This window comes from Lineus longissimus, chromosome 11 (assembly GCF_910592395.1).
Source record: "Lineus longissimus chromosome 11, tnLinLong1.2, whole genome shotgun sequence".
NCBI classification, from domain to species: domain Eukaryota; kingdom Metazoa; phylum Nemertea; class Pilidiophora; order Heteronemertea; family Lineidae; genus Lineus; species Lineus longissimus.
Window position 1 is genome coordinate 12,739,628 of NC_088318.1, and position 19,539 is coordinate 12,759,166.

At 40.2% G+C, this 19,539-nt stretch overlaps 2 protein-coding genes across 4 annotated transcripts; both read right to left on the reverse strand.

Moving 5' to 3' along the window:
• Positions 1-1,295: 1,295 nt before the first annotated feature.
• On the reverse strand, positions 1,296-8,301 carry LOC135495868 (NF-kappa-B inhibitor-interacting Ras-like protein 1). 3 transcript variants are annotated; one of them, XM_064784864.1, is made up of 8 exons: positions 8,197-8,301; positions 4,167-4,299; positions 3,341-3,436; positions 3,029-3,076; positions 2,594-2,695; positions 2,253-2,346; positions 1,837-1,923; positions 1,296-1,544 (listed from the first exon to the last, which is right to left on the reverse strand). In XM_064784864.1, the coding sequence occupies exons 2-8, from the start codon at positions 4,263-4,265 to the stop codon at positions 1,477-1,479; spliced, it is 594 nt and encodes a 197-aa protein (XP_064640934.1). In that variant the 5' UTR covers positions 4,266-4,299; positions 8,197-8,301; the 3' UTR covers positions 1,296-1,476. The 3 variants fall into 3 exon arrangements, with proteins under 3 accessions (XP_064640934.1, XP_064640935.1, XP_064640933.1); XM_064784865.1 differs by having other exon boundaries at positions 8,184-8,292; XM_064784863.1 differs by lacking the exon at positions 8,197-8,301 and adding an exon at positions 5,631-5,721.
• Positions 8,302-9,998: 1,697 nt separating this feature from the next.
• On the reverse strand, positions 9,999-19,412 carry LOC135495953 (phosphatidylinositol-3-phosphatase SAC1-like). Its single transcript, XM_064784998.1, has 16 exons — positions 19,313-19,412; positions 18,556-18,653; positions 18,311-18,388; positions 17,608-17,885; positions 17,115-17,208; positions 16,553-16,740; positions 15,987-16,073; positions 15,741-15,809; positions 15,377-15,456; positions 14,898-14,996; positions 14,545-14,683; positions 14,257-14,326; positions 13,718-13,884; positions 13,387-13,488; positions 12,900-12,960; positions 9,999-12,259 (listed from the first exon to the last, which is right to left on the reverse strand). The coding sequence occupies exons 1-16, from the start codon at positions 19,336-19,338 to the stop codon at positions 12,123-12,125; spliced, it is 1,773 nt and encodes a 590-aa protein (XP_064641068.1). The 5' UTR covers positions 19,339-19,412; the 3' UTR covers positions 9,999-12,122.
• Between the last annotated feature and the right edge of the window lie 127 nt (positions 19,413-19,539).

The following is a 19,539-nucleotide window of genomic DNA, read 5'->3' on the forward strand; positions in this document are numbered from 1 at the left end:
TTTATCAAGAAGAATTTGATGGAGGAGATTTTAGATCGACTAAACCCATCCATACTTGCCGGAGGACATTCTGGAATCAATATTCAAAATTCTACACCGACGAAAACGTTTAAATGTCCTCGTCTTGACTTTGAGTGTCGGGGGAACAAAGATGTAATCGCTATTGACGGCCGGCCATGGTCCGGCTCTACAGAACCGTATACCTTAATCCATAACCATACAATAGGGATGGACTGGGACACTTTTCCAGGGGCAAGATATATTAGACTGCTACACCAGCTGCCGTGGAAGCCCATAAAAATAGGATTGTCACTTGCCTGAATAAAAGAACAGCATTCTTGCACAAGGGACACCGCCAGCCGTCACGACGGAAAATTAAGTCCGGCCCGTGGCCCGGTGCCATCCTGGTCTCCTCATCAATAGCAAGAATATGACAAGGACATTATTATTATTGTTTTTATCATCAAGATGACATGTGCTCCATCACGAATGTTGTTCAATTGGTTGCACTGGTGCTTGGAGCATGAATGTTTAATATTTCATATTTGAAAGTAACATTTAATGGCTGTTGATGTAAATAACCGAAGTGTATGTCTTTCTTGATAGGTTTAAGAGTAATTCCACACATCTGACTTCACTTCAGGTAACGCTTAGAACAGTTTATCAACCCAAGGAGAAAGTTTATTTCCGATTGAATGATATAGATTGGCACCGTTAAATGGGTCTTTCATCTCCTTTGAAGAACCCCCAAAGGGCATGAGGCCAATGATTTGTGAGTTCTATTCCAATTGCTAAAGGATTTCAAGTTCTAACGTTAGCCAAAATGGTGGTGCCTGTTCTCGTGGACTCAGTTGAGAAGCAGATCCTCTGGTCTCTAATGGGGAACCAAGGACTTCAGTCGAGAAGCAGACCCTCTGGCCTCCTGTTGGGAAACATGGCAGACCCTGTCCTCTAGTTGGGAACCATGGATGTCAGGTGAGAGGCAGACCCTCTGGTCTCTAGTGGGGAACCATGTATTTCATTTGAGAAGCAGACCATCTGGCCTCTTGTTGGGTCAATTTTAGTCAACTCTGCCTGCATGTGGAGCAGCTCCCCAGAGTTCTCCTGAAAGGTCTCTAGACTGGTTGGACTGGGATTTTCACTGCAAGGTCGAATGATTACCTCTTCTGTAGATGATATCAGAATAAAACCCCATATATTTCACTTTCAATGAGTATGTGTCTGTGGATTATACTTTTTATAAAGATATATCGCTTGGTATCAGCAGTAAAATAAGAAAGAACAAAAATGATTCATTAAAAGGAAACATTTCTAGTATATTTTAACAGTATATATTACATGTAGTATGATACAGCTTTGGACAAATTCTGGCAAAAGACGTACACTAAAGTATGTAAAGCTAAGGGAGCATCCATCTTCACAACCAAAGCAGTTTTTTTGGACCTCTCCCTCCTAGCACAATCCCCTATGCGATGTTCATGAATCTGCTGCAGCACTTGAACTTGACACACCTTTGACCTTTTTGGTCAAAAAGGATGATTTTGCTGTAAAGAAAAGAAAATTAACATTAAAATCTGATAAACAAATAACATGATCTTTCGACACATCATCATGGTTAATAATGGCCCACTACACAACTGGGTGGCAGCAAAGCTGCGGCTTACTTAGGATTCCCTCAATAAACCATTTCACAGCAATCTATCAATCACACAGACAGGGGTAACATGATTGTACTTTCAAACTCTAGTCAAAGAAGGAAATCTCTGCGGCATAATTGACCCAAACTAGAAACCACAGCGTTATGCATTTAAGTGTAACTGAGAAGTAATAGCTTACGAGGTGGCTGTGTCAGTTTCGATGCCAAAGCTATGAAGCCTTCCATTAATGTCTGTCGATTCTTCACAGATACTTCGAATAATTTGACTGAAATAGAGAGAGAGATGAATCCTGAAATTACTGTGAAGTGTACCATATTCCTCTGAACAAAATCTTTAACATGTAAGTCAAGTCAAAGAGAGAATAGAGTATCATTTTCATGGCCAAATCAAGAATGTAGAACCATTTTCAAGTGTCTACATTGTGTGAGCAGCTCCTTGAAATACCCGAGTGCCTCTGCAGAGATTCATAGCAGTAACAGTTCAGTTGTACCGCGCTTTGAAATATCCATGGTCAGTGTAAAGCACTACATGTACATACAAGCAGCTATGATAAAGAGAGGAACTAAAGAGAAGATGTTTGATGATTCAATGTACCTTTTTCTTTGTGAGCCCACTTCTGGGCAACGGATGTCTCGACCTGTCTTGATTCTTCAAGGTCTGCCTTATTACCGAGAACAATCACTGAACCCTGAAGCAGAGAGCAATCATGGCAACATGCAAGTTACGTTCTCGAAGGTCTTTGTCACAGGACATTAATGTTTTGATGGAAATAACGTCGAGTTATGTTTTGATCGCATGGGTCCTTAGTTTTGCAGCAAAGGACCCTCAGGTTTAAATGTAATGGCAAATGTTCTCTTATCGTTCTCCTCCAGGTCTCTTTCCTCAGTTAAAAGGAATTTTCAACAAAATGTTCACAAAAAAATACACCAACTTACCTCTTTTCTGCCAGTCTGAGAATATTTATCAATTTCCTTTCTCACTTTTTCCACACATTTGTAGGATTCTGGATTAGTGATATCGTAGACAAGCACAAAACCCTGTAAAAACATTGAAAATATGAATCAAATCACTGTACCTCACACAACAGAATTTCATTTTCCTAAACCGAAGTATTTTGGTGCAAAACTAAATGTGGGAAATAACTGTGAGTTGTTAGGGTTGTGCTCAGTGTCCGAGTTGTTCAATCAAACTTTTTTGTCTCATTGTAGACCAATTGTAAGTTCTTTGACTTGACAGTCAGTGCAGTGGCGTCTGTAGTGAACTATTGGCATGGTTGACCTCTTGAACTCAATTCAACCCTCTTCCTCAATACCTCATGATTAGACATGTTAGATCTTCTGACATGAACACATTTTAGATTGTTGACTTACATCTGCCGAGTTGAGTAAATGCTTTGGAAGTTCAGGCTTCATTGAATCCTAAAAGAAAATAGAACCATTCAATTACCCATTCGAAAACAAACTATAAAAAACTGTCTTTGGCCAAGTAGTACTTTTGTCATTATGTTCTATATTGCAGCTGTCAATGTGAAACCTGAAACCCCCCCCCCCAGTCATTAGTTGCCAGTAATTAAGTGTCAACTTAGTGCTGAGGTCTGAGAGAACAGGAACGCCAAATGCATCGCTTGAAAGATTCTACTGTATATGAAAATTGGCTGCATCTGAATTAACAGGCCTACTAACCAAACCTCCTGTGTCATAGAACCGGACTTTTTCCTTGACTCCCCGATCCGTCTCAATGAAAGCAACATAAGTGTCCTCAATTGTAGAATATGTTTGCTGCAAATAAACGATAAGCCAATAACCAAACAATTACGTTTTGGGCCAGGGATTTCCTCCACAGGGAGGGGGAAATGTCTCCTCTCAAAATATTTGAGGGGGACACCATGTTCCTCCCATCAGGAGATTCAGTGTTTTTCCTACATCATGTAAAAATATTGACAGGCAACTAACTGGTCAATAAAGGACGAAATAGAAATGTCCTTCGACTTTAGTAACCGGTATTTGTTTTGTAATTGTATCCTGTTTGTAATAAATTATGAAGCATATATGTGGCAACTTTCAATACTTGACTTGCCAAACTCAGAAATGCAGCGCCACTCGCGGACAAAGATAGAACAACTCGACATTTTTTTCACCGGTTTTCGCTGCGCATGCGTACCAGCCATCCGGAAACTAATAATGGCGGCAATCTGAACTTGTTTTGTGTAAGTTTTTGAGAGTTCAAAAAGTTCTTTAAGGCTCATGATTTAAGATAACTTAGCAATCTGATAACTATTACGTGTTAAGAAACAGACGTACCACAGAAGATTTATAAACATGACCACGAAAAGCGGAAATCAACTAAAGATGACGGCTGGTACGCATGCGCAGCGAAAACCGGTGAAAAAAATGTCGAGTTGTTCTATCTTTGTCCGCGAGTTGCGCTGCATTTCTGAGTTTGGCAAGTCAAGTATTGACCTATCCGACTGAAAATGCCGGAATTTTCTGCATAGGGGTCTTTGCTTACTGTTCCAATGGTATGGTTTCCATAAATTAGCTGCTCCAGGATGGCAGTTTTACCAGCAGCAGCCAGGCCACACACCACAACCTTGGAAGTTTTCCCCATATTCTTGAGATGCTTCCAGGCAGGGAGTCTCTGGCTGAAAATTAAATTGGAACAGAATGAAATGAGAACAAATTGGTTATTCTTCCATTGTGTTTGTTGTTATGACTCTCAAAGTGAAGTCTCAATAGTTGAGACTCTACCTGTCGGACTCGCGAGTAGGAAGGAAGCAGCCATTCTTAGCCAAAACAAACAAAGTATAGACACAATGGTATGTGACACAGTTTTGTTTGTGCCTGCTTTGGTGTGACTGTGGTGCACAGATAGAATATTTCTATCATAAGACCCCCTTTAGGAGGGGCTCTTAAGATACACGTGTGTGCGGGAGTATATAATGTAAATGAAGTGAAATAAAGAGAGTAAGTATTGTATATCCAACAAACAATTTTTTTTGGTAAATTTCTGAATTAACTCCGTTGAGTTTACCGATTTCTCCGCGATCTTCCGGTGGTTGTTGCTATCCCATTGGTTGAAATTAAGTTAAATTAAATTTAAATCTTCATGGGAATTCGCTACATCATATGCCTAAGAAATTGGCCAATTATATTAATATTTTTATTAGAGAAATATCCGTCCTAAATAATGACAGAAAAGGGTGGTTTATTTCAATTTTGTGTCGACGTGGTCGAGGTCACGTGACATAAAAACAAAACAATCGCACACACCCGTCCAAAAAAGGCACTTTAAGAAAAATAAATACGTTTTTCCAGCTTAAAACCACACTGACGACTAAGTTATATTGGTCTACTGCCCAAATCTGAAGTATCAAAATGAATCACAAACTAGAACTAGCTCTATTTAGCTATAGTTGCGTGAAAAATTCGGGTGAGCGACGTACATTCTGTACCCTAGCGGCCAATAAATAAACTACTTTCAGCCGTCTGCTCCGGTCTCGTTAGGGAGTTTTTCCCAAATGTACGCGATGATGACGTGCCCCATTAACAGGACGTAACATCTATTTTAAAATGCGTTTCCAAAGTGAATGCATGAGGACAATCCATTTAAGTGTCGTATATCACCGGAAACGCCCGATTCCCGTGAATAAGGACAATCACAATGTATTACATTACCAAAACAAAAATGTGTCGGAAGGAACTATATGGATGGTCCCATCGCACCCCCCCCCCCCTCCAGCAGTATGACACAGAAGGGCTAGTTGACTGTCCACCGGGGGGGTTTGGGGGGAGCTTCCCCCCAACGCACTGGTAAAAACCTATGTCGACGGAGGGGGGTTTGGGGGGTGTCCCCCCATTGTAACAGCTGTAGTTGTTAGAGCTTGCACTTGACATATGCTCGTAGGGGGGTTCGGGGGAGCTCCCCCGACCTAAAGGGGGGCTCACTAAGTCCTTGACTTTACATATTACCAACCAGTGGCAGTGTGTCAGGTGTCACACTTCAATATAATTAGGCTAAAATTGTCAGAAATTGTGAAAAATGTTAAAGCCAGATTTCATGATAAGCTACTTTAGAGTACCACAAACGTTGTTGTTGTGGGTATATCCATCACCGCCGATGAGTCGGCATGGGAACTGATGTGCCAATAAAATGCGAAAAAAATTACAAAACAATACAATTTGAAAGTGGGCTCTTGGTCCTTCCGATGAGACACTGTCAGTGCACTCCTTATTGAGCTCCAACCTCCCCTGTCTTCGATTATTCCATCCGCCTTCAAATGCCCACCCACCCAGGACATACCCTCCCTGATGGACTGCGGTGTGACTGACTAATATGTAAAGAGGAAGCTCTAGTGAACTCACACAACTGTTTGACATGGGGGAGCCCCCCTCCCCCCAAACCCCCGTCCTTCTGACATAATATTTAGCCAGTACATTGGGGGATGAGTCCCCCAAACCCAGTCCCCCGTTCTCTGAAAGTGACCGGTTCTAGCCAGTACATCGGGGGAAGGCCCCCTAACCCCCCTCCATTGGACTCTAAAAATAGAATTCCTTGGAGACGCCGAACCATAAGGCCCCATAAAGAAATAGTCCCCGCCCGCATACTAATGCTGACTTTATTATAGCCTACCGTTTAAGGCACTATAGCAAACTTCCATCTCCAATCACATCAACGCGGTATGTTGGATCAAACACCCACACAGGGTCTCCGAATTATCATGATCATTATACATAATCAAATAATAACATGTCGCCTTCTTTTCGGTGAAACCGAGACTGAATTATTCACATTGTGTTCAACTGTGTTCATTTCGCAGTAAATTCATTAGCTGCCAATGTATGCCGTAGAGGGGGCAGAATGGCACTGTTTAAACAAGAAGTCTCATCAACAGCCCCAGGAATATTGGATAGAACGGCACTGTACTGGGTCCCAATAATAAATATTGCCATAAAGACATATGATACTTATGTAAGATTAGTTCTCTCCGCCAAACCCAAGACTGAAGGATTAAAATCTTGTGTTTATAGGCTAACAAATGCAAACACTTCCAAATGGACCCCCTACAAGAGATGAGTGGCTCTTCTTCTCTCCGACTTTGACACCCTATACGAACATATCAATAGATCAGCCAGCGGTCCTTGGTGTCGCCGCGTGGGTTCGTCCAGTGAAATTGTTTGCAAAGGTCAGGGAACCACGATCTGACATCCATAACCAGCGTATCCCCTTTTCATGCCAGTTATAGTCGGGTGCTACACCACAGTCGGGATAGTGGCCGCCAAATGTATGGTTGTTGAATTTAAAATCATGAAATCATGAGGCAGATCAAGTTAAAGGTCAAACTCAGGAACGACAAGATCAAGATTTCCTTCCAATAAATTTTCAGCAAGACTTACCTTTCACTTGGACAATCGCAACTTGAATTAAGACTATGGAGACCTGCAACATGGTCCATCAGAATAGCAACAGGTAGAATACTAATGCTGACTTTATTATAGCCTACCTTTTAATAAGGCACTATGGCAAACTTCTATCTCCAATCACATCAACGCGGTATGTTGGATCAAACACCCACACAGGGTCTCCGAATTAATCAAATAATAACATGTCGCCTTCTTTTCGGTGAAACCGAGACTGAATTATTCACATTGTGTTCAACTGTGTTCATTTCGCAGTTAATTCATTAGATGCCAATGTATGCCTTAGAGGGGGCAGAATGGCACTGTTTAAACAAGAAGTCTCATCAACAGCCCCAGGAATATTGGATAGAACGGCACTGTACTGGGTCCCAATAATAAATATTGCCATAAAGACATATGATACTTATGTAAGATTAGTTCTCTCCGCCAAACCCAAGACTGAAGGATTAAAATCTTGTGTTTATAGGCTAACAAATGCAAACACTTCCAAATGGACCCCCTACAAGAGACGAGTGGCTCTTCTTCTCTCCGACTTTGACACCCTACGAACATATCAATAGATCAGCCAGCGGTCCTTGGTGTCGCCGCGTGGGTTACGTCCAGTGAAATTGTTTGCAAAGGTCAGGGAACCACGATCTGACATCCATAACCAGCGTATCCCCTTTTCATGCCAGTTATAGTCGGGTGCTACACCACAATCGGGATAATGGCCGCCAAATGAATGGTTGTTGAATTTAAAACTGTTAAAACTGTTCACGTCACCTTACATATACATTAGACAAACCTTCATGAATTCAATTGAGATTTCCACATCACAGGATAGAACCGAAGTGATGGCATCACGCAGATTTAACATGATCACTTCCATACTTACCATCATGACTTGAACGTGCGCCTTTAGGTTCTTTGAGCAAATGGTATTTGATTAGGGATAGCAATTAAAATTGCCGTTGAACTTGTACATGAAGTACAGTGATGTACATAATTCACACATGTCTGACTTGAAATTTCAAACTGCGCAGTTCATTCCCGCCTTGATAGCATGACTATTTTTACAATAAAAACCCTTTGAAACCAATCCATACCCAGGAATAGATACTCTGCTTACCATCTGCTGCAGCCGTTTTGATTTCTTTCGGAAAATTTGAAGGTATTTTTACGTTTGAAATTAGAATAGTGTTCCCGCGATGTTCTCCGCAGCTCACACACCAACCGACTGGCGTTCAAATCAACCGCGACCGATCATGACCAAAGACAATACATTTGACGTCACAGCGGCCGGGCACTTATACTCCTCTACCCCTTAAGCCAGGCCGGCTAGCAGTTACCTGCTCACGAGAGTCTTTTGTTCCGTCAATGGATCAATATGAGAGGCATTGTAAAAAATATGACAGGCATTGTTAAAATGTGGGCTTGGCTTTAGCATACATACCTGTACATGTACGTTCCATAAGAGAGACAATGTTCCATTGTCTCTCCTTGTCTGTGGCGTCTTTGTAGAGTTGTCCATTAAACACTCCTGTCTCCTGGGTAAAACTTGGTGAGAAAAATGAGTGATCCTTAATCCAATCTTGCCAGAGTGAGCAGTCCTTCTCGATGGTTTAGGAAGCATCAGTGCCATAGCAACAGCTGATAACAAGTCTTTGACGGAGTGCAGCCTCGACACGCAAACAGCGGAGATGGTCATCAGATACTTTGAGAAGGACTTTGTGACGATATGATTCAAAAGCAAACGAGGACTGACGACGAATTTGAGGGCTTCTTTCCAAAATTACACTGTGGACAGATTATTCAAATAAAGTATTTTTATGTAGATATTGATGTCTTTTTGGTGGCACGTTCGCATGCGAGAAAGGACTTTGGGATGATCCACCAGTCTTCTAAGATGACTGTGGTCCCAAGTAGTACTCAAGTTGTGCTTAAAGAGTTGTCGTCAGGTAGATATTGGGTACTACCACTCTCGTGAGATCAGATAACCAGCTGGCAGAGGTCGGTTGTTCCTTTGTCCGTCCTTGTGAGATGAGTACCATGGTACAACCAAATCAGGTATGTAGAACGCAAATGAAATGTTGTCTTGTACAGCTAAAGGGCCCTTTGAAGGTTGTGTCAATGTCTTCCCAACCTGACCAGATAACCAACTGGAAGAGGTTAGTTGTTACGTAGGCTGTCCTGTCGTCCCCAAAGTTTATTAGTGGTAACCTTGGTGTAATTTTTAGGTTGTGTCAAGGTCTTCCCAACCTGATCAGATAACCAGCTGGCAGAGGGAAGGCCTTCACAATCTGAATACATAAGAAGCTGGCAGAGGTTGAATTGTTTCGACATCCCACTTCTGGTCCCCGAAGTTAGGCTGCTTGTAGGGGGATTTCTGCGCAGGCATCATGCTGGAGCATTTTAACCCCCCCCCCCCCCCCCCCAATAAGACATTCCGAGACGCTTTAAAGGACCACAATATACAATTGCAAACTGCTCTAATGTTTCTAAGACGTCTGACGTAATGTATTTGTCGAAATCTGATTGGCTGAAAGTCCCTGTACAAATGTACACTACTGCCCGAAAGGTTCAGGAAAAAAAATTCGCTTCCTGGTGGACCTCAGTCTCTGAAATGAGGCCTGTGATGTGACAGTGTCCACAGATACCTTTCCTGGTGGACCTCAGTCTCTGAAATGAGGCCTGTGATGTGACAGTGTCTCAGATACCATTCCTGGTGGACCCGTCTCTGAAATGAGGCCTGTGGTATGACAATGACAAGATACCCTCCCTGCTGGACCCCAGTCTCTGAAAGAGGCCTGTTGTGTGACAATAACAAGATACATTTCGAAATGAATGTATTCTTGCATTCTAGTTGTGACTTTGTCCTCATTGTGAAAACAAAATCTGGATTCCTTTATCAATGTGCCATAAAAAATTTGACACTAAGCATGTATGAGAATAACTTATTTATTGATTCATCACTGCAAATGGGCTATTTATCATTACAATATCAATTACATTAAATAGAGCAATTTATGATTGATTTACACTGCAACATAAAGTTCAGCAAGTTAAAATGTTGAATTTGGATCATCGCTATAGTGATGATCATGCATGAATGGATAAACCAGTTGAGAAATAAGACCATGTTTTGGTCAAGTTAATGTTTATCAGTCATTAGTGTAGGGTATAGGGAGACAAACAACATATTCTTGTAAATCTTGAACAAACAAAACCTAGAAAGTCCAACTCCAAATCGAATATATGGCTCTCTATGCGAGACTGCCTAAATCGTGCACACTGATAATATCATGCCAGACATCTATTGAGCAAAACTTATAATTGCACAGATGACTTCGTAGTACAGTACACCTAACTACATGTAAAACCTACTGACCTGGCCACAGTTATTGACAACAGAATGAGATAGGCCTACCTAGCCTACATTAAAGCCTGAAATTTTCACAAAAAATTACAAAACTTGCCAACTTTTTGCCTGGGGAAAATTTCACGGCTTAAAGATTAGTTCTATGTTGCTAATTTTTACAGAATCATTTACCTTTAAAGGAGTTGCTATGGCCTAGTTGAACATGATGTTTTATTGATTAATGCGCTCGGTCATAATGTGTCTTAACATGAGACACATCCCATGGGTGAACTCAACTTTACTCCTTGGGTAAAATTGGATTTACACATGGTGTAAACGGCATTTTTCATGCTGTGTGTCTCAACATTTTTCACCCTTTAAAGGTAAATTTTTTTACAAAATTTCGTTTAAAAAATATCACATTGACAAATTATGCACCAGCTGAGACAAGAAGTCTACGCCACAGATTTTGCTATAATCCAGGAGACAATGACCTCCGTGGCAAGGTCATATCGCCGACATCCGACCTTTTGACAAATCAGTGCCTGAAAGGTGAAGGTCAACAATAAAGGAACACAATATTTTCTGCATTGTGACTGATACTTGAAACCTTGATTCTTTCTACCAAAAGAAAGACCATTTACCATAAACTAAATTGATGAAATAGTGATTTACCTGATAGAACAATGACCAAAGGGTGATGTCACCAGTAAAATAGACTAAATGGTGAAGTCACCAGTAGTAAACTAACCATATTGTGAAGTCACCTTTAATTAAACAAGAGTTAGAGTTGCAAATCAACTTCTCTAAAGACTGTTGTACGTAATGTACCTCCTGCAAACTGGTTAACAAATACGAGAAAGTATCACAATGCAGAAAAAAATGCGCACAAAAGCGGGACATCCCAGTAAAATGGAAAAGAAAATCTTAACACGAGGACAAGAGGTGACCTACAGCACAAGTGGATACGCCTCAAATTCGGTATATACCTTTTTCTTCAAAGATACAAAGTCAATTTGATTGGGAACGTATTTAAAAACAAAAGCATGCTAAAAACTATTCTGTCATGAAGTGTCTTACCAGAAATATAGATGTATTTCCCAAAGAGACAGAGAAACAACATATTGTGAATTGCGTGTTATATGTTTGAAAAGGGCCTCAAAGTAATGAATAATTTAATGTGCACTATTGTAGTAGTCTTTACAATATCATACTATCATATCATATCAGTTTTTCCTATGAATTCAAAGCATACAATAATTTCCTATAACCTTGACATAGATAAGTGTATTTTCTTAAAGTACTATTTTAAACAAAATATAAGTAGGCCTAAAAAGCAAATAAATTACGCTTTTACTGCAGACTAGTTCATTTTGATTTCTTATTCTCTGTTTTATTTAAAGCTGAAAATGGAGACACTCAGGTCCTTGTATTGTTTTGGAATGGTTGAGAAACAACTTTTCGTCACAAATATCAATATTAAAACTCAGAAAAAATTTACGTCAAGCCTCTGTCACACAACGCACAATTTTGTTGGAGATCTAAATAACCAAAAACTGTTAGGTCACGAATGCGGAGTGCTATCAAAGTCCACTGCTTTGTTTAAACAAGTCAAAATGTCGGCAAAGAAAGGGTTATTAGCAAAAAAAGAATCAATTTTATAAAAACATTTTAAACTAGGAATGGCCCGCCTGGTCCCCTGGATTCTAGCTAATCTTCTTTGACCTTGACCTGTGACAGTTTCGGCCGATTGACAAATTCCGTCCCGTACATATAGATGGCAGCAAGCGACACGAAGCTTCCTGTCCCCCAGAAAAGCATGTACATGAACTGCTCACTCAGGTGCTCTGAAATGGAAAAATGATATGATAACAGTGTTCTCCTGCACAGGGTTTTATCAAGGTACCCTTCATATTCAAGAAGTTTTAATGATAATTTTGAGACTTATATAGCGCTAAATCCAACCGGTTTCAGTGGCTCAAAGCGCTTCACATTATTACCCCCAGCTATTGGCCTGTACATTCTTGGCTCAAGCTCTACTCTCTGGGAGTATTACAGGTCCGAGCTGCAGCTATACAGCGCTCAGGACTAACATTCATAGTGTGCCAACTCTGCCAGCTAGGTACCTATTTACTCCTGGGTGGAGAGAAGGAAGTAGGGTTAAGTGCCTTGCTCAAAGACACAAAGACGAAACAGCAGTGACCTTTCCGAAAATCGAACCCACGACCGCCTGATTATGAGCCCGGTGCTATAACCACTGCGCCACTGATCTTACTTGTGCCAGTGCCCAACACAAGGTAGGGTAGCCAGCATATAGATTATAAAAACCCTTTAAAGATTCTAGAGCAAGGTAGGGTGGCTGCTTCCTGCCCTGGCACTGGCTCTCTATTGCAGATGATCTAAGTCTGAGATCTTGTTAAAAGGCTGCTGACACCACATTATTTTGTACATAGCAAGACAATGAAATGAAGAGGACAAAAAACCTACCATCCGGAATGAGGATGCATATCAGCAGCATGGCAAATGCAACAACAAAGATGGTTGGTAGCTGCAAATAGAATTAGAAATCACAATGTATAAGGAGTTTCATTCAAACACAACACCCTGACATGACAGGACTCAATCCACAAAGGAAATGTCCTAACTTTGAATGGCACTGTTAACCTGTTCAGTGTCAAATCTGACATAGTAGACCTGACACTGACCACAGTTTGAAACTGCCATGCCAAACCATTATAATGAAATAATCATAATAGAACATGATGAAATCACCCAGCAGGCTGAACAACAAGAATTACGTCAGGACAATTTTAAAGGTTCTAGAGAGACTAACCCGTTTCAACTTCAGTACGGTCACAAGGTGGGGCAATGTGTGATATGAATGAAGACTAGTAAATGTGAAAAGTGAAAGCATTTTCGAATCTTTATTCACATCATCCATTTTATCATATGGAGAGCAAAGAAAAGAACTTACAGCATAGAATTTCCAATCTTTGTCAACTTTAAAAGGAGACTGTTTCGTTATACCTTCGCTTTCCTCCACGATGTAATTACCTAAGAAGAGATCTATGGAATCCTGGGGGAAGAAAAAGAATAAAGGTGAGAATAAATTAAGGGGGGTAGGCAATCAGGGAAACAGTGGAGAACTGGTCAAAGTGGCTAAAATCACATTATGCATGCACTGAAAGTGTAAAATACGAACTTGGCAAAGTTTGGTGACTGCAGCCTTCGGCAGCAGCAGCAAAGCTGTAGAATACTACATAAACTAGTTACAAATTAAAATTCAATACCCCTTGCGAACATACCTGTCTGAACCCATCACTGAAATTATTCTTGAAATATCTTAGCGCTGAATTCCACCCGTCTTGGAGAAGTCCAAACTTCGTACGCTTCCCGAGTCTTGTGAAGTCTGTCTTCAGCGCTCCAGTGCCTGCATACTGCACGGATACGGCATCAGCATTGTCTGCCCATACTGCGAGAGAAGAATTCTTTTGTCAACGCCTACTAAATGTAGTTTGAGGTTGAACAGAAACATTTTTCTGTAAACGTATGTAAAGAATCTCAGTCTAAGTTTACAGGTAAAGTGACACAATATAGTCCCTAATGTGACAGAAACTGTTGCTAGTAGACATAGCACACAGAGGTTATAATTGTACCACCCTACCTTACCGATTAACAAGATATACGTCGCAAAAATATTATTTTTTTTCACAAAAAATGCAAATTCAAGGATCACATCAAATCTCAGCCATCGGGCGCTTCAATATTTTTGCTGATGGTCACATCAGTTTTTCAACAAACTTGAAGGTGCAAATGGTGATGAAAAGTGCATTATATTACTTACTATTTTTGAAGGCGAATTCAAAGTGAGTCTCATTTTCTACTTTCTGACCAGCTTGCAGTACTCCTAATCGCTATAAATAGGAAGATTGCATCATGGGTTAATCAAATTTCCTCTCTTCAAAACAAAATTTGCCGACATCATATCAAATAGCATCAACTGTTTGGAATATTAGTTTGCTGGTTTGTTTTTTTATTGTGACTATTAGTGTGTCCAAAAGTCCTTTCAAAGGACCTACCAAATCAGACTCCAGGCATGAATAGATACTACACATAAAAACTCATGACATACCTCTAACTGACTCTGCAAACTCACACGTGCCAGAAGACTCTGCACAACATTGGTTCTATCCAGACAGTCCATGCAGTTTGAACGGAACAATCCCTCCTGCTGACATACCACATGCCCATCTTTCTTCATCATGAAGAAACTGCAACAGGAATAAGAAATTTAAATGAAAAATCGGCCTTCTACCCTCTTATACATTTTATGGCAATTTCCAGAGAAAAAACCAAAGGAATTACTGTGTCTGTGCTATTAATTGAGTTGAGGAGCACTCTTAGACAAGGCTTATCTTACACGCATAGTATTTATGAGACATAGAAGACTGTGAAAATATCCCCAAAATATGTCGGGAAACTTACCCAAATCTTTTCTGATCTTCTGCTAATCTATCAACTAGTATTGATAAGCGATCCCATCTCATCTTACTACACTCGTGGTGGAAATCGAACGATTCGTACCTGAAGAAAAAATTCTCAGACTGCGAAACCAAAGATTATATTATTTAACTATTATATGTAACTTCCAATTCTTGTACGGAACATCAGCAAAACTCTTGGGGTTGGACATTGTATCATCTGGTAACACACCTGCATTTCACCATCCCCACAAAAGATTCTGGCAAATCCAGTCTATCATCAATTTCCAGTGGCCCGTAACCTGTGTATTAATTAGCATCACCACACCAGAAATATGTGATTGCAATTAGTTACCTGATATTCTTGTTCTGGGCATTTGTGACTATCTGAGCAAAAGCTTTCTCCTGCAATTAGTTACCCGATGTTCTTGTTCTGGGCATTTGTGACTATCTGAGCAAAAGCTTTCTCCTGCAATTAGTTACCTGATATTCTTGTTCTGGGCATTTGTGACTATCTGAGCAAAAGCTTTCTCCAACAGGTTCTCAGACCCTGTGTGGTTGACCTAAAAGACAAAGGACAAATAATCAGCTACAGGTACAACTAATTCACTCTAAGAAATAAATGTCTTCTGGCAAATGAAGGAGTCACTGGCAAAATAACCTCAATCATTGGACTTAGTTTTGCTAGGGGCCAAAGTCGGAGGGCAAGCCAGCCTCCAGAGAACCAAACGTATTGGTCCATTGACAGTCAAGGGTAACAATGATGGAGCTCTCTTTAAATCTACAGAAAAATGTTCATCATGCAAAGCACAAATTTTCAAGTGAAAAATTTTATTTTTATACTCACAAGATTCACTAGGACTTGTTTCCCATAGTTGTAGATTTGACTATCAAAATGATTATTAAAAGCCTCAATCTGCAAAGAGAAAAAGCAAAAATAAAACTTACACTTACTCTTAAACATGTAAAGTAGTACACTGCACAATTGCTTAGTTGCTGAATATGAACTGCTAACAGGAGGGTGGGTGAAAGGTTGGGAAAATTATGTTTGCCAGGATTTGAAGGTAAAAACCTATCTGAGTTCAATACTTACATGGCTTTGGGTATTACTTATCACAGGAGTAGGTTTGTATTTAAGATTAGGTCTTTGCGACCAAAGCATCGGTATGGAGCCGCGGGTCTGGAATCAAAAACACAGTATTAAAGCATGACAGACTTTTTATATCAAAGATCCAGAAACGCATCTGGAACAAAATCATCACTAAGCTGATCAATTCAAAATAAACAGGTCAGGTAATTTCAAAATACCTTTTGTACCAACTGCAGAGCAGCTTACCACAATATTTCTCAAGGTCTGCAATCTGGAAAATAAACATGATACAGGTGCAAAATTGCAACATAAGGGTACTACAGTAGAACCTCCCTTAGCGAACACCTCTCTATTAAGGACACCCTCTCTATTAAGGACACCCTCTCTATTAAGGACACCCTCTCTATTAAGGACACCCTCTCTATTAAGGACACTACTTTTGGTCCAAAAGTTGGTGCATTCATTCAATTTGACCTCTCTAATCAGGACACCTCTCTATTAAGGACAGCACTTGTCGACCCGAGTGTGTCCTGAACAGAGATGTCTACTGTATTTCTTATTTCTCTTACCTGTACAAACGAGCACCTATTCCCTTCAACAGATATAATCTGTTCCGTCTCGACAAAATTGGCCGCGTACCCCTCGGCGTCCAACCCTCTCATGTAGTAGCGGGTGCCCGCCCGGAAACAGCATCGCCGTGTGATCAGAATGTAGTCCATTGCCTGACCATTGATGATGCAAGATTTGATTGCAACGACTGAGAAAACGCTAAGGAAAATTGTAACAATTTTCACAGAATACTTAGGCCACGTGTTTTTTATGTCTTGGTTTACGGGACCGACCGACTTGCTTTTTTGGGATTTTGGAAAAAAAATAAAATCTGAAAATCATCGATTTTTTATTTTATTTTCCGCCCGACCCATCAGAATTAGATAAAATAATGAGAAATAAAATAAAATCCACTGTATAGAGCAGTGCGATAACCAATTTTTGTGCACTTTCACAACTTACCAGCCATCTAGATGAGGGAAATAGCCCCGACTAAGACATTGTGCCTTGTTCTGAAAAAAAGTGAACTTTGATTCCAGCAGTATTTGGGTAATTTTATTTTCAATATGTTTAGAAGGATACATCCATGTAGGACAGGCAGGCAATACCTGGCCAGTTCAGGCTGTTGAGCAAGCTCACGTAGCATGTGGGCATTCCATATAAACCTCTGATCAGCCTGAAAGAATGAGATTAGTTCAATTAAAACGGCACTTGGAATTCAGAACACAAACAGATCACTTCACATTCATTTGGAAGAAATATTTCAAAGGAGAAAATACGTTGGTAGGCAAAGCTGTGAGTGTGAAACTGAAGGGGTCCAGGTTCTAAATGCTGGGAATAGTAAATTCAAGGAACATAGAGTTCTTACTGGACCTCACCCTCCCAGAGCATTTGTACTAGCTGCCAGTTAGAAACTATTTCAGCGAACTTGCTTTTCACCAGGACAATCATAGTCTCACTGATGATGAAAGTTGTTCCTGAAAGTAACTGACGAGAACCATTGAATCAAATTTCATCAGCCTATAATACTAGCGTCGACACTAATTAAACACCGTCCTATTATCAAAAACCTCACCCTCTCATGCAGCGGCATCTGAACGAACTCTGGGCTAGTATTATGGAGTCGTTGTAATGTGTGTGTGATGTCATATGATGTCGAATAGTAGTGTCCGTCCGTCTTGAGCTGTAGGTCAATCATCGACAGATATGTCTTGTTGTCCTGGATCTGCTGTTCGTTGAGATGCAGGGTCGTCTTTTTGTATGAGATCAACTCGGTGTCCAGGATTTTCCATATTGTGTCGCCAGCGACCTCGCCAACTTTACTTCTTTTTGTGATCACAATCAGGTAAGGACCTAAAGTGAAAGAAAAACACTCTGTGAGGAAATGCCAATTTGGTATTTTTATATTAGACATTCATAAAGTGAGGAAATTCAAAACTGATTCTGGGATAAAGACACTTTTATCATGAACAACTTCACAACTAAAGACGTTTGTCACATGCGATCTTGATCATGCAATGTGATCATTATCGCAGGTCAAATCGATTTAAATTGCTTGTTTGTGGGGTGCTTCAGGTACCAATCATCATTAAGTGACCATACACAGTCAAAATAGCAATGACAATGTCCATAAACTAAGGATTATATAGAAGCTCATCAATAAATACATCATACACCTCGTTCACTAAGCTGTGAAATTGGCTTATGAGGTATAGATACCCACCTTAATTCAATCCTGCCAGAAACACTGTAAAATGAGAGACCAAAGGTGGACCTACCTTCAAGGAGCCTTATGATTCCATAGACTCCGTAGATCGTTTTTGTCACAGCATTTGGTGGTATCTGACCCCGATTGGCTGGAAGAAAAGTAAATATGCTGTTAAACTGAAACGTTTTAAAACTGAATTCAAAATATTCATGTTTAACTTGTTCGACCTTCTTGTCAGTGATATATTCACTCATTTAGTGCCCATCTCACAGAGAAAATTTCTTAACAATCGCATTTTTTGCTCTAATATCATACCTTCTAAGGAAATATCTTGTGATACTCGGTCAATTACAACCAATTCCTGGTCAATGGCATCCAGAGGTTCCAAGAAGAATTTCTCCGTGGTCGAATGACTGAAGTGAAACAAAAGAATAGGACGAGGTAAAGTCATGTAGTTTTGTGATTTTTTCAATGTTACTTGTGTTGAATTCTCATTGATCACTTGATGTACCGTAGCCTGTAAAATTAATCTTTTCATGCCGTTTATAGTCTTTGCCCTATGTGTCTTTAATATGTTCTCCTCGTGCCCCCAACCCAAATGCAAGCAATTGACGTCAATCATGATTTACGTAATTTGCTGGCTCTGTTAGCTGATTGGTCAGTTTGATTTTGAGTTATGTGCAAAAGATACCATCCTGATCATAGACATCACATAGTCATATCCGGGACCAAAGTTCTGACCATGTAGTGTCGTATCAAACAACGGGCTGCAATCAGCAATGTGCACATATTGCACAATGACAGAGTGAAAAAACATAGAGGCAGCAGTACTGCTGATCGGTTCATCAGCTGACACAAGTCATAAAACAAATAAAATTGAATTTGAATTCGAAACCGGAAGTAGAAAATGATAGAAAATTCCATGTTCGAAGGCCGATTTTACTGCAACGACATATAGCAACTTGGACATGTCTGGTACATCTGTAGAGTCACATATGGGCTACATAACAAGCTAGAATTTGACCTCAAATAACAAGTACTTTAGTCGTAGAAAGAGATTATTGGCACTTACAGCCGCAAAGTTTCGTGGACGGCCATTTTGACACGAAGACACAAACTTCTTTTCCTCCTCGAGTTGGAGAGTAAATTAAAAGTAGTTCAGTGTCCAAGGTCATAATCTATTCATCCGCATTAATTGGACACCTCCCTAAATTTGCATCTGTAAAGAAAGAAAATCAAACAGATATTTGACACAAAGGTAGCTTTTTCAAACTAAATCGTTTTCTCTTGAAGTTTTTA

Coding starts and splice junctions, on each gene's coding strand:
- LOC135495868 (XM_064784864.1), bottom strand. CDS start 4,265: ATGGGGAAAACTTCCAAGGTTGTGGTGTGTGGCCTGGCTGCTGCTGGT. Junction 3,437..4,166: donor GAAACCATACCATTGGAACA/GTAAGCAAAGAC, acceptor GTTTATTTGCAG/CAAACATATTCTACAATTGA. Junction 3,077..3,340: donor TCTATGACACAGGAGGTTTG/GTTAGTAGGCCT, acceptor ATTTTCTTTTAG/GATTCAATGAAGCCTGAACT.
- LOC135495953 (XM_064784998.1), bottom strand. CDS start 19,338: ATGGCCGTCCACGAAACTTTGCGGCT. Junction 17,209..17,607: donor AGATGCCGCTGCATGAGAGG/GTGAGGTTTTTG, acceptor TCATTCTTTCAG/GCTGATCAGAGGTTTATATG. Junction 14,684..14,897: donor GAAGATCAGAAAAGATTTGG/GTAAGTTTCCCG, acceptor TTCCTGTTGCAG/TTTCTTCATGATGAAGAAAG.